This window comes from Polypterus senegalus, chromosome 6, assembly GCF_016835505.1.
Source record: "Polypterus senegalus isolate Bchr_013 chromosome 6, ASM1683550v1, whole genome shotgun sequence".
Lineage (NCBI taxonomy): Eukaryota > Metazoa > Chordata > Cladistia > Polypteriformes > Polypteridae > Polypterus > Polypterus senegalus.
Genome location: NC_053159.1, coordinates 8,569,878 through 8,585,527, shown reverse-complemented (window position 1 = coordinate 8,585,527; position 15,650 = coordinate 8,569,878). Strand labels below are relative to the sequence as shown.

The following is a 15,650-nucleotide window of genomic DNA, read 5'->3' as shown; positions in this document are numbered from 1 at the left end:
CAGCGCCGTCTTCAAGCAAGTTTGTCACACTGCCACTAAATACTCCCAGAAAAATCCACAAGTTAATACACACCCTGTCTCTAGAGTTTCTACACACTGAATCCTCCAGGCACTACTTACAAAAGGTTACATTGACAATCGTGTTACGTTATTTTTAAAATCTTTCCTTTTCTTAGCACAAGCACAGCTGAGAAGCTTGATGCATGTGCTCCATAACGCGTTAAAAAATAATGCATTTAATCACACTTTGCATTACAAGCAAAGGGGAGCTTTTGTCAATGCATGATTTCCTGGTACACCGATTACATTGATCAGCATCCCGATTCATTTTACCCTCGCACCACCTTAGTTTGAGAAGAAGTATGAAAAATATGAGGTTAACACAGAAAAACAGATCACCAATTCAAGCTTTATGAATAATCGATTCGCCATCAATAATTGTTTTGGTAAAGCCATCCTCCTTCCATTTTATAATTTTTCCGCCATTAGCCATGATTAAATGAACGGTAAATAAAGTAAGAGCAAAGCGAGGGTGACTTATTTAGGCAGGCATATATATGACAGCAACACTCATGACAATGTCAATCATGTTACGTTATTATTAAAATGTTTCCTTTTCTTTTTCATTACTTCTTTAACACACTACTTCTCCGCTGCGAGGCGCGGGTATTTTGCTATATATATAATATATGAATGACCTCCAAAGAGCACTGAGACTTTTGATATCATGAACGTGTCTGCAAAAACTGTGGTCTCCTGCCCTGCAAAAGTCGAGCAGCCAGCGCGCGCATAGCTGTGCCGGCCTTTGAGACGCTGACTGCGCTTCTGCCTTAAGTCAAAGTGAGCACTTTTAATTTTTTTCATCCTCCCCCTGCGCTATAGCCCAGACAAGTGCAAACACGGGACCCCTTTTCTACACCGCGGCAAACTAATATTAAGGCGATTCGCACTTTCTTTTGCACGTTACGATTATGAGGTTGTCAGCTCGGATTATGAAGACACGCATACGAGTGGAGGACTCACAGTGCCATCACAGCCGATTAATGGCGGGACGTCTCACCAGTCTACACAAGACCCACCCCAAGACTGTCCCCAAAAGGCGATCATAACGTCAGCGAACACATCTCTATACTATATAAAAGAAAAAGGCAACTTTCCTTTCTTTACACCTTTTTTTCCTTTTATCCCAAACCAAAGCCTTTCTCTCTTAACACTGCAGAAGACACAAAACTAATTTTCTTTAAATGCCGGTAAGGCACATTACCAGAGGCACAAATTTGAACGTTCACATAGAAAATGTAATTTCTATACCACAGCCGTCGTGTAGCGCCTTTCAAAAGGGATCTACTACTACCGAGAGATGATCCATATACATTTTAGCTGCTGTTAGTTACTTACCTGTTGTGTTACACAGTCTTTAAAATGTAGTTTACCCAAATCACTCCAGTAGTGCTCAATGTACCTGTACTTCTTAAAACGTTAATGTTTTACTGTTTAATAACTTATAGACTATATTTTATTATTTTTCCCTTGCACTCAGTGACCAAAGCTATACACACACATATAGACACATACAAACATACACACAAGTATATGTATGTGTATATATATGTATGTATGTGTATATATATATATATATACAAACACACACCCCATCTACATTTTATATATATATATACACACACACACACACACACACACACATACATACATACAACACATATATATAATTTGTGTGTGTGTATGTATGTGTGTGTATATATGATGTAGATAGGTATGTATATATATAAGTGTATATGTAGATATGTATATAGATATGAAGATATGTATGTGTATATATATGTATATATATATATGTATGTGTGTGTGTGTGTGTGTGTGTGTGTGTTATGACAGCAGCAATCCAAGCTGTGAGAAAACGGTAAAGAGGAGGCGTGTCAGACGTCGTGGTACATTTTCTGATACAGCTAGATGAAAAAAACTTTGTGACGCTGCCGCCAAATACACAAAACAATTACTTTGACAATCATGTTACGTTATTTTCAAAATGTTTCCTTTTCTTTCTCTTTCCTTCTTTAACACACTACTTCTCCGCTGCAATATATATATATATATATATATATATATATATATATATATATAGATATAGATATAGATAGATAGATAGAGATATATATATATGGATAGATAGATAGATAGATAGAGATATATAGATAGATAGATATGAGAACAACACTCATATCAATGACAAAACAATTACATTAACAATCATGTTACATTATTTTTAAAATTTTTCCTTTTCTTTTTGTACCTTCTTTAACACACTACTTCTCCGCTAAGCTGGTATTCTGCTAGTATATATATATATGTATATATATATATATATATATATATATATATATATATATTTACAGTATATATAACATTTAAAGTCTGAATCACAATCTGATTGTATGTGTGGTTACCTACCAGGTAACACATGTGGTTGGTCTGCGAGTCGGCAAACATCCGCCACGGGTGCCCTCTCAGTTGCGAGCAGCAGAACACAGAATGTTACATATAGTTAACTGTCAAATAATGCAAAGAGTACGTGGCATGTGTTTCGCCCTATTTTGGGCTCATCAGGCGTACACACCTCACTGCACCCCTCATCGGGATCAACCTCGGGCGTCAGACAAACGCACTTCGATTGTGACGTTGTGAGAAAAAAAATCCTTTTCCAATTCCACATCCAGCCCATACTCTCCCCAAACATTTTTTTTTTTAAATCCCTTCTTTAGTCGATATAAATTGGAAGGCTAACTAGATCACAACCGGAGTTTTGCTGTAGCTCGCGTGTTTGATCGTGCGTGTGGGATGACCAGTGTGTTAGAAGAGAAGACATCTCAGACTGGCCGCCCTGTATGTCAATCAAGTGGCAATGCCATAGGGAGGATATATGATAGACTAACGTTTAAAAAAATTTTTTTGAATGCAACGCAATCTACCGGCACTACCTTTGCGATCTACCGATCAATTGCAATCGACACATTTGGCACCCCTGGTTTAATTTATTAGGGATTTGACATTTTTCATATACCCCAACTTGAGGGTCAGAATGCAAATATTTGTAAAGCACCCCTGGAGCGATTGCAGGTTAAGGGCCTGGCTCAAGGGCCCAATGGAATAGCATTCCTTCTGTCCCTGCCAGGATTCGAACTGACAACCTTGGAGTTACTAGCTCAGATCCTTTAGAAGTAAGAAAACAACCTAGCTGTTGATAGGTGGAAGGAACACAGGGTGACACGACAAAGTGGAATTGGGTTTGTAGCTGTTTTAATAAGGTGGAAAGTCACCTAAAACAGTTAATCCTGTCCTCTGATTGAGGACTTGATTGGAATGGAGCCACAGTCAACAGTTCGGCATGTCAATATCTAATTATTTTCCATAAAATGACTTCTCTGTAAAACAAGACCAAATTAGCCTAGGTGTTGTTGTGTTTGTTAAATTTGCATATCCCATGTACATAAACAAATATGATTGGAGTAGCAATCAAGAAAGTCAATTTGCATTATCATTTTCCGTTTGAACATATAACAGATTGTGCCTAATTGATCATTTGCAAAATTGAGTATGGCACATTCATTTCTGTGCAGACCCGGAGAAGGGAGTAGGAAAATGAAAGATGCTGGCATACCAAGCTTTAGTGATGGATTTGTCGTCAGCACACTCTCTACAGATATCGGTGTTTTGCAGTTCTTAAGTGCCAGGGTTTACCTCTTCATTTTGGGAGTACTTCCAAGAAGGAGGGGCGTTTCCAGGGAGTAAGGAGTCATTTAAAGCTGTGTCAGCGTCAGAATGCACCACAAGAGAGGTGGGCCTTCATCTTAATTTGAAAGAGGGAGCTGAAGTCGTCTCAGGTGACCCTGCACTGGAGGCTGTTTGGTTCTTGCCAATTGCTAGCTGACCTGGTAGATTTGCACAATCCCGTTTCGTTATGTCATTACCCACAACACATTTTCAAGACCCTAATTAAAAACTTAATGGAAGGTCATGGCCTTGCACCCCGTGCTGTCAGGTTAGGCTCCATATCACTATGACCTTACTTTGATGGCTGCATGACCATCTTATGAGATCCACCTGCTTCACCATTTAGCCAGTCATGTTTCTGCAGTTCAGGTTAGCATGTGGAGATGGTCATGAGGTCCACTGAAATTCCCAGAATTGTTAAAAAACCTTTAGTCGCCATCAAAATCTTCTCTTTGAGATGCAATACACTTTATTCCAGCCTTCCTCCCATTCTTGGAAATATTTCCTGTGTCCATCGTGTGTAGAGCCATCAGCGTTTTTTCAGGGCTTTCTTCCGTGGTAACAAATCTTCTTCCCTTCCATCTCAGTTTTACATTTGGGAGCTAAAAGAAGACATTAGGATTGAAATTTGGTAAAGGTGGGGTTGGGGAGCCAAGAAACCGGCACTTTTTGGTTTTTTGGTCAGAAACTCTTTGCTGACAATGTGGTGTTTCCAGGTGCGCTGTCGTGGGGCAAAATGCGGTTTATTGGGTGTGCCACTTCGTCAGACATTTTTTCCTGATGCTTTTCTGTAGACGCCTCATCGGTTCAATGTAACGTCACTGATTAACAGTCTGTCCACAGGGAACAAACTCTTCATGAGCAAGTCGGTCAATCTCGAACAGCATGGGCATCAAAAAAAATAATAATGAGAAATATGCACGCAATCAATTCAGCATGGCACCACTGAACAGATTAACAAGGCTGTAGGCGTACGATTCTCAGCGGTATATTCGATAACTACACCCTACTCCCATGCTAAAGACTCACCACACATTCGCTGTTAGGGGGTGAAGGGGTGTGGGACAATTAGCCAGTTAGAGACAGGGGGATGACAGGTCATGGTGGGCAGTTTACCCACCCTGCTCTTTACAAAGGACGTGTAAGGATCTTTTATGAACATAGAGAGTCAGGAGCTCAGTTTTCTTATCCAAACGACTGCGCCATTTTTACGGCACAGTGTCTGGGGGCATTGAGATCCACATTCAGACCTCTGGGTAAGTGCTTCCTGTAGGCAGTAGCAACCCAAGCTTTTCCTAGATGGTCTTGCCATCCAAGTACTGGGTGGGTCCGAACATGCTTAGCTTCAGGTGGATGACCTCTTCTGAAGTGTATGTATTATGTGCACAACAGCATCAGTAACATAAATAAATGTCAAAAAAAGAAACAAAAAAGAAATGAAGGAAGACCTTGAACCCCTGCTAGGGGAGGCACCCTGGCCGAAACATGACAAGACCATTTGACGATTAGAATTCAAGACGAGTTTTACTTCCTGTAAGTCACCTTCAGTCAATAAACAGATAAACCGAATAATAAGAAGCCCGCTAAATTCTTCAAATAAATAAAATTAACATACAAAAGTGGCCTCTTTTCTAACCTTCTCCTACCAAGTAAACAACAGAAAGGAGAGATAAGCAGCTGCTCGCGGAAGAGTTTACTAAAGGGAAAAAAAAAAATAAGAAAGACATTTTATACCAAAGACGATTCCTGTCGATGCAGATTTCATCCTGTTTATTTTCTGTCGGTCTTCAAGGGGTATCCCCCGTTTATCCACGGATGCCCCTCACTTCAAAGACGGACACAGCGTCCATTAAATGGAAGCAATTTAGCTTCAGCTGCACCTGTTATTGGAGAGTGGTTTCTATGGAAACAACCAATACTCCCCCCTCCCCAGGCTAGGGAAAGAGTAAAGCCAACTCCCAAATTCAGGTACACCAAGGTCAGAAGGGAAAGCAGAGCCGAGAATCTCCAGGATGGCAAAACTTTTAAGAGATTTCCTTGGTTTTTCTTTTGTGGGTATGATGACTGTATGGACCCTCCTTCCCCCTGAGAAACGCGTATATTGAAGTTTCCACATTAAACACATCGTCTCCACCGACATGCTGAGATGAAGTAAGGATGTGACTGCAAAACCTGCACATTCTACCAGAGCTTTTTATTTGTTTATTTGCTGGTTTGTTTTCCCACTTTCTGTTTTGTTATTGCTTATTGAAAATCAAGGCAGGGTTCCACAATGGCCAGTTCTCAACCCCGTAAATCTCTAAACTGTCCCCCCCCCCCATTGTCCGAGGAGCATGGCAGGCAGAGCTTGGTAAGTCTTAATCTTTTTCCCTGTCACCTTTACAAAAACACCCAAGAAACACGGGGTCAATATGAGAGCAAACGCAGTGGGATTGCTTAATACTCACAGTTTGAAGGTCAGAGAGGAGACTCAAGGAGACGTAGCTACAGGGGCTGGTCAGCTGGGATGGATGAGCAGTGTGCGATTTCATAATCAGTGTCATTCACCTTCAGGATTTTTTAGAAAGAAGATGACAAAGTGTGTTGTTAGTCATTCTTCCTTATCATTTACAATTTAAGAAAGTCAGGAAGAGGTAAATACGAGGGTACATCAGAAAGTAAAGACAATCTAAAAATGATGTGGTAATCACGATGGATAGAAGCTGATGCAATACAACGTGTTTGTGATGGCTTATGGGTAGTCTGAACCCACACTGCACAGAGTTTTACTGTTAGTCTAGTTGAAGTCAGGGTCAAATGAAAATGGACACTCCGCGGTAAGACTGCACTATTGTTGAACAACGCTCTGTAATTGGGCAGAGTGAGTGAAATCTGTAGAAATTCAGGCCTATTTTTATTTATTAACTTAGCTATTTAAGCCCATGCTGTAAAACGCCCAGGCTCCTAGAAACCATGGATTGTGGCACCTCAATCAATCAATCGCATTTGTTGTGCATTAGCGGCTAAGCAAGATTCTTTTTTTGGCGGTTTCATTTTGGCAACATGCTTGTCTATCAGCGGCTAAGCGAGTTTCTCTCTCCTCTGAGGTTTTGTTTTGCCGATGTGCTCGACTCACTTATGTATTAGTGGCTAAACGAATTTCTCTCTCCTCTGAGGTTTCGTTTTACTGATGTGCTCACCCTGCTTGTCTATCAGCGGCTAAGTGAGTTTCTCTCGACTCTGAGGTTTTGTTTTGCCGACGTGCTCGCCCTGCTTGTCTGTCCGCGACTAAGCGAGTTTCTCTCTTCTCTGAGGTTTTCTTTTACTGATGTGCTCGCCCTGCTTGTCTGTCCGCGGCTAAGCGAGTTTCTCTCTCCCCTGAGGTTTTGTTTTGCCAATGTGCTCGCCCTGCTCGTCTATCAGCGGCTAAGCGAGTTTCTCTCTTTTCTCAGTGGGGTCAATTTGGCGATAGAGTCGCTTTGTTTGAGTTTCATGCTGTAGCCTCGCACTTCCGGGCCGGACAGACAGACATACACACACTTCCACATGTAGACATTTGTATATAAGATAGTTTATCTGCATCGTTTTCTGAGACTTTGCCATTCATTTTAGGTGCTTTGGAGATCATAGATTAGGATTCTGATGTTCCACCTTTTCCTGAGGGCGTTGCAAGGGGCATGTCCTTGAAGGTCGTGACCTTTTGATAATGACACGACACGTTTAAAGATCACACTATCTGTGGGTAACAAAACCCTTTTTGAAAGCACTTTGTTATGATCCGCTTTACGTTAACGACCTTCTGGTTTTTACTTTTGTAATAGAAATTTTTGACTACGACTTTTGCCTCTCATTTTGGTTTTGTCGCTCATGTTTTTAACCTCCCGGTGTTGACGTTTGCTTGTTTAAAAAAGTCAGTCTCCTAGTTTGCTTAAAAAATCCTTGTCAGCTTGCTGACATAGCAATCAGTACATTTGTGACCCGAATCGTCTTTGAGGCAGAGCTTTTGCTAGTAGGCAAGGGTAGCTTTGAGAATTATGTTATGTTTTTATTTTATGTTATGACATCACAGAGAAAAAGAAAGTTCATGTTATGTTCCGTGTGTCAATCTGATGTACAGGTATGCCGATCCTATGTTGTTTGCAGGTTTTACAGCAAAACTACACTTGGAGAGGTCTAGTAAGGCAGAGAGGTGGGCATGGGTGGTCCCTGTACCCCAGGTGAGTAAAAATCGCTTCTTTTCTTTAATTTTAATAATCACATACCCTCATACCGTTAACTGTCAATATTATATTAGGAGGAGTTTAAGTGAAGTAATTAATTTCTTTCCTGTTCAAGCATGCAATGATTGATCCATGAATTCTCTGAACCCACTTTTCACATACAGGAATGTAAGGAGTGTGAGCCACTTCCCAGTCTCTTAGGCAGAAAGTAAGACACGTTTTTCCAGCACTACAGTGGGCTCATTAGGCACTAATTGAAATAAGGTAGGCACTCACTTCTGGTTATGTAGGGCCAAGTGAGTGCAGCATACCTTTAGAGGTTTGACCATAAGGCTTTTTAAATTTCTCCCTATCCTGGACTATTGTTAAGACTTGCTAGGGTTTTAGGATGTTCTTTTGTTTCGCAGTAATTTATTATTTTCAAGGTGATTCCTGAAATGTTATTATGTTTTTCATATTGCCTGAGTTATACCTTTATAATTTTTCAAAAGGCAAAGATGTTACAATAGGAATCGATTCTTTACACCCTTCCTTTTGATTAAATCTCCCATCAATAAGTAAATATTCACTCAGGTCCTTTATGTTTAGCTACTGTATACCAGCCCAACCAGTAGTTCAAACGTTAAATGTCAATGACAGAAACCTACAGTAAATTTAGGTGGATGGCTGTTATTCTTTGAATCCTTCACGGCACATTCCTTTAGAATTTAGATGTTCACGTGCTAGTTGCTGGCATTTCACCACCATGCCTTGTGCGTGCTAACTGATTACTGGCACGTCACCACTATGTGTTGCATAGGTGTCCTTAGGGTTGTGGTGAGAGGGTGAGAGTCTTCATCTTTTCCTTGAAGAAACCAAAGCCCCCCCTAGACTGTTGATAGCTGTACTGTATACTTATCATCGATGACTTAAGCAAAATTAATTTGCTGATTTGAAGGTAGCATCTGTCTTTCCATGTCACAAAGCATTTATCACAGTCAGGGAGAGTAAACAGAATCTCCATAGGAACATAAGATTTATGACAAAATGGAGGGCACCAGTTATGTAAAAAAATGCGCAACACAAGTATTGGTTTATTAGATAGCAGTCAGCATGAGGTTTAGCCTTGGAGCTTCACTAATATGCAGCATACACACCGATCAGTTACAATGTCCAATAAATTGACTATTTGATAAACTTTTGATAAGTTGAGAGACTAGCGGTCAAAGTAGAAGAAGCTGCAGAGTACAAATAGGGACAAAACTGGCTCAAATATAGCAGAAAGTTACAGTGTAAGGGAGTTTTGTAAAATTAGATGATGTTCAGAAATCAAGCTTGAGGCTGTGGTTCTTTTCTATTTCTATAAATAACTGAGATAAAAATTAATGGCCCAGCTAAAGGATAAGTGTAGTATGTTTCAAGTTATTTTTACGCATTCTTGTTATATATTAATTTGCCACATGAGCATGTATTCTAAAGTGAAGCATATTTTATAAATTAACAAAAAATAAATAATAAATTAAAAAAAAAAACTAGCCTGTTGTTGCATTTTATGACGGGGCTAATGGGTACAGGGGTCCCAATGTAGAAAAAAAAGCATTTAAAAGTTATTGAATATGCCCATTTCTTGACTTTAAGAATTCCAAATTTCTGCTTTCCGTGTGTGGATGGCACAAAATCTTATGGAATGCTTTTGATTTTTCACTCAACATTTTCTTTCCATAGCTGCAGACCAACAATTACACTCCAAAGAGAATTCCACCAATTGTGTCCGAGAAGGAGATAGATGCCACAGAAAGAGAGAAACGGGCACTTCAGTATGACATGAAGACATCGGTAAGCCCAAAACTGTAAAACAGAAGTGCCTGTATGTTATGTGTCTCCTTTTTTTTGTCCCTGTCATCTTTGGCTATGCACCCTCCTTCATATACTCACCTCCTTGTTTCCAGACAGGTCACCGTCTCTTTAATATGCAGAGAAGGACTAAAAGAGTAATAAAACTAAAACAAGGAGAACATTCGAAAGAGAAAGGTGTAGAACAGATCATTCATAGTATGAATGGTCCTCACCGGTGACATATCCATAGTTGGCTCCTGCCTTCGGCCCAATGTTGCCCCTCATGATATTCAAATAGATTAAGGAGGATTAAGAATGTTGGTTATGTTGATATACAGTACATCTGTTGATGATGGTACAAGGTTGAGGTGTTCTTGCATGGAATACCATTTGTGCCAATATATGAACTGATCAAAATGGTAATTGTGAAATAAATAACCCTTTGAAAAAGTAAGTTTTATATATATATATATATATATATATATATATACAGTGTGTGTATATATATATATATATATGTATATATATTATATATAGTGTATATATATATTGTGACAGATAGGGGTCGCTGTCATCCCCTTGAACCCTCAGACCAAACTCCAGACACCAGATAAAAGTCCAACTATTATTTATTTTATAATAGTAATGTGCACCAAGCACCCTCCACTCTACAATACTCATAAATCCACAATAATCAATACAGTAACAATAAATCCTCCACTCTCCCAGACGCGTTGTCACCCTGCCACCCGACTCACCCTAACCCTGGGATCTCCCACAGTCCTCTTTATAGTCCTTGACCCGGAAGTGTTTCTCTCTCTCTGTCCATGTGACTGGTAACACTTCTGAATCAGATAAAAACTCTTTTTCTTCAACTCGGAAGCACGTCATTTCTTCTTTTGTCCATGTGACTAGGACGCACTTCTGGGTTCTTGGGAAAACAATCGTCGTTCCTCCTTGCGGCACCTTCTAGCAGCCCCTGTGGTATCCAGCAGGGCTGTGGATAAAAACTCCATTGTTCATAATTCCCTGCTGGCATTCGGGACACCTCCATGCTGCAGGGAGGGCTCCATCTGACGGCCTGGGGGTATTGGCCAGGATGAATGACCGGCCATATGCCACTATATATATATATTGTGGTCCCCGACTGGGGCTGGAGCCCGGCCGGGATGCCCAGGAGGACCAGAGGAGGGCTTGTGCCTCCTCCAGACCGCGAGGGGGCAATCGCCCTGGTTGTATTGGGGGCCACGGGTAGACGGCTTGGAAGCCCAACTCTGTAGGGGCACGTGGCCACCACCAGGCGGTGCCCAGGTGCCTGAGGAACCCTGGAGCCCAGCACTTCCGCCACACCAGGAAGTGCTGGGGGGAAGATGACAGGGGACACCCGGACAGCTTCCGGGTGCGCAGCCGGCACTTCCGCCACACTGGGGTGTGGCTAGGACTGATTGCCGGGAAGCAGCTGGAGCCCATCCGGGTTCCCATTTAAGGGGCTGCCTCCCTCCAGTCAGAGGCAGAATTCGGGTGGAAGAGGACGGAGCTGGAGGGAGGACTAGAAGCGGCCAAGAGAAAGGCACTGGAAGAGTGTGGCCTGGACATTGGGGGTATCGGTGCTGGAGGCACTGGGGTGTGTGAGTGCACAAAAACTTGTATATAGTATTGTAAATAAACGGTGTGTGGTGGAACCATGTTGTCCGTCTGCCTGTGTCCGGGTCCCAGTCCACTATATATATATATATATATATATATATATATATATATATATATATATATATATATATATATATATATATAATGTGACAAAACGCATAATTAAATAAAAGGCATCCAGTGTTATAAAAAATGTATTGTGGCCTGGTGCAGTAACAACAGCTCCACAGAGTGGAATATTTTGCGTGCCAGTCAGGTTATCCCTTTTATCTCCAATCACCCCTTCTCATTGTCGCACTGTTTCTCACTCTTTACAATCCACCCTGAATAATCCCACAACTCCTGCATGGGGTTTCTATTTATCCTCTTGAATGTTCTCGAGGCTTGTTGAATTCAGGGGCTCTTTGTCCCTTCCATCAGGTGACTGTCACTCAAGCATTGTGCCCTGCCTGCCTGAAGAGCAGTCTGTCATCTGCTGCAATATGACACTGTTTGAAGACAAATTGACGATGTATTGGGAGTGCTCAGACAGATAAGTGTTCTTCATAAAGTTCACTCTGATGAAGAGGTTGTCTGTAGTTTAGGATTGAATGAGCAGCACTGTGTCTGCGTAGAAGGTCACCTGGAATTTCCAACCTCCGACACTGAACTTTAATGCATGCTATGAGAATTTCCAGCCCAGGCATTCAACGTTAATGTGTCCTCTGATAATGCAGTGCTCAATCAGACTTAAACTTCTAATGACTTCCTCAACATCTTCAACATTTTGAAGAGCACTTACAATATCTCTTTGAGAATTTCCAGTGTATAATTAGTTTGTCTCAAAATCTGTTAGATGATCTAATTCTGCCAAACTAAAATCAATAGCAGATTTGCGTTCTCACATGTGTGGTGTTGACAGCACCATTTGTTTCACAGGTAGATTTTTGAAGCACATGTATTAGTATGTCCTGTCTCATTCGTGATCCTTATTTATTTTTCCAATAGTCTGAATTATTTCCAGAAAGTGAGAGCTCCATCACTGATGACTTTCGCATTCATCATACAAGTAGAATAAAGCAAAACATTTATATTAGAATTCATCAGCTGTGTTCTACAGTTCATTATTGGATTTCTTTAATCAGAGCATTTAAACATAATATTAAACTAATACATTTATGGCCCTTTGTACCTTCAAAAAAATTATTCACACAAAACCTTTTAAAAGTCTCGTTCTAATTTCTAATCATTTGCATTCAACTTTACTATATACTTCTTTTATGGCTCATTGTCATTCACTGATACTTCTGAGTTTGAACTGAGTTGTTAACTGCAAAAGACTCAAAACAGTTTTCGTTCATTTGATTCTCCAACTAGATCATTACCTAAGAACAAGGTGCATGACTCTCATTCATGTGATTAGCAAACGGAATCATTAACAGAGAAGGAGGAGCATGGTTGTTGTTCATTTGTTTAGCAAACTGGATCATTACCCGAGAAAAAGGACAGTTCTCATTCATTCATTGGATTTGCAAACTGAATTATTACCCAAGAATGATTTGCACAGTTTTTGTTCACTTATGAATCTTGTGCTTTGGGATTTCATGCAGGGCAATATTATATGATATGAATTACAAGAATGTTTAATATATAGTATAACTAGCAAAATACCCGCGCTTCGCAGCGGAGAAGTAGTGTGTTAAAGAAGCAATGAAAAGAAAAGGAAACATTTTGAAAATAACGTAACCTGATTGTCAATGTAATTGTTTTGTCACTGTTGTGAGTGATGAGTGTTGTTGTCATATATATATATATATATATATATATATATATATATATATATATATATATATATATATATATATATATATTTACACACACACACACATAAACATATATATATATACATATCTATACATATACACATATATACATACATATATATCTACATATATACACACATATACATACATACACAGACATATATACACACAAATACATATATATATATATATATACATACATACACACACACATATATAAACATATATATACATATACATACATATCTACATATATACACACACAGCTATTTCAGATCAGTGCAATACGCTGTTTGTTAAAACGGTTGACTCCGCTCTTACGTGCAATAACAAATCAAATCATTCAGTTGTCTTTGCTCATATGTCATTTTAGAGCTGGACGCCTGGCATCTTTTTTTGGCCACAAGTTCGTTTCTGTTTGCTGTGAGGTTCTGTGTTGTGGAGATTCTCAGGATGGATTGCAGGTGCTCATCAGTGAGGCGTCTCCTGTGTGCTGTTTTGTTAGTCTTTATCACTGAGAAGAGCTTCTCACACAGATATGTGCTACCAAACATGCACAAGGTTCGAGCCGCATGTAGACGGACTTTTTTTGTTCTTCAAAGTCACCAAAGCGCCGTGCAAACTCAGTGCGCAATAACTGTAGTAAGCGGTAAGTGTTCGCAAGGCAGCTGAAGCGCTGCATTATGGGATCTGTAGTTTATTGTGTTACCAGCGCTTCATATACCGGGCTTTAATAACAATAATACAGTATATAAAATGATCTCGGGCCGGATATAATTACACGCCGGGCGGATGTGGCCCGGCCCTTGAGTTTGACACATATGGACTAAATAGAACTTGAAAAGATATATTTTTTGAAATGTGATCGCGCAATTCAGTTAGAGTTGACGCGCACTACAGCCTGCATGCCTCAATGAGTCATCCTCCCCTCGCTCTTACTTTTTTACCGTTCATCTAATGAATACACCGAGTATGGCTTTACCAAAACAATCATTGATGGCGAATAAAGTATCCATTATTCGAGTATGTAGAGCGGGATATATATATATACATATATATATACCCGCGTATCGCAGCGGAGAAGTAGTGTGTTAAAAAGGTAGAAAAGAAAAGGGAACATTTTAAAAATAACGTAACATGACTGTCAATATACAGTATTTGTTTTGTGAGTGTTATGAGTGTTGCTGTCATCAAGGATTTGATTATCATTATTTCTTTCAATCAGGTTCGTATTTGTAGGATGTGTTGTGTTCAAGTTACATTCCGTGTTTGTCAATCGTTGTAAAGATGACAGGTTTCATTCATCGATTCGTTTCTCACTGCATCAATAAACAGCTCGTCTTCTTCTTTATCTGAGACCTGACACACTGCATGCACGGTTTTTTTTTACACTGTCTTCCTTTAGCGGGACATTGACTTTTTCCACCGTGTGCTTTGTTTCCGCAGTAGCTGGATTTATGCATATGCTTATCAGACGCTTCATATTTTTTGCTGCCTTTTCAATTGTGTAATTCGGTTTTTGTTCAGCGCTCTTTGGAACTGTTGCTTTTATCTGTGCACTGCGCCAGTTCACGTGAGCCGCTCAGTGTACATGCATCGAAGGTTCCCAGCTGTGCTGGTGCCATCTCGTGCGATGTCCATGGCTGTATTTAATGTTACCGTAGTCCTTTCTCTCGCAGTTTCGCTGAGTTTGTGTCAAACACCACCCTGACCATCTCATCTTCCTCTCCATAAGCACAGTCCTTCACCCGTGAATATTTACCCGTGGCAGTTTGCTATTGGATTGCCGCTGACGGACGGCCTTATATGGGCAGGCACTAAATTACAAACGCCAGGCAGCCTGTCTATGAACTTAATTTAAAGTGTAGGTTTACATCGTGCTTTGTTTCCGAAGTAGCAGCACTCATGAATATGGTTTTATATGTCACTCGCTCGCTTCTTATTGTTTCGCTGCCTTCTCAATTATATAATGCATGTTTTCTTGAGCGCTTTTTTGAGGTCTTCCTGGTTTTCTATGTACTGCGTGATTACGTGGGAGGCGTGATGATGTCACACGAAACTCCGCCCCCACGGCGTTGAAGCTCATCTCCATTACAGTAAATGGAGAAAAACTGCTTCCAGTTATGACCATTACGCGTAGAATTTCGATATAAAACCTGCCCAACTTTTGTAAGGAAGCTGTAAGGAATGAACCTGCCAAATTTCAGCCTTCCATCCACATGGGAAGTTGGAGAATTAGTGATGAGTCAGTGAGTCAGTCAGTCAGTCAGTCAGTCAGTGAGTGAGTGAGTGAGTGAGTGAGGGCTTTGCCTTTTATTAGTATAGATTTAGTATATATAATAATGCATAGATATCTGCCAGCCCCAGAACCTCCAAATGAAATGAATCAAATGAATTG

General features: G+C 40.3%; 1 protein-coding gene across 1 annotated transcript in view; it reads left to right on the top strand.

The window, feature by feature from the left end:
• The window catches only part of LOC120530770, a 350,925-nt gene that overhangs the window by 283,117 nt on the left and 52,158 nt on the right, over positions 1-15,650 (top strand). The window contains exons 10-11 of the mRNA XM_039755354.1: positions 7,912-7,985; positions 9,693-9,803. Of these exons, the coding sequence (XP_039611288.1) occupies positions 7,912-7,985; positions 9,693-9,803 (185 nt within the window). The remainder of the gene's footprint in view (positions 1-7,911; positions 7,986-9,692; positions 9,804-15,650) is intronic.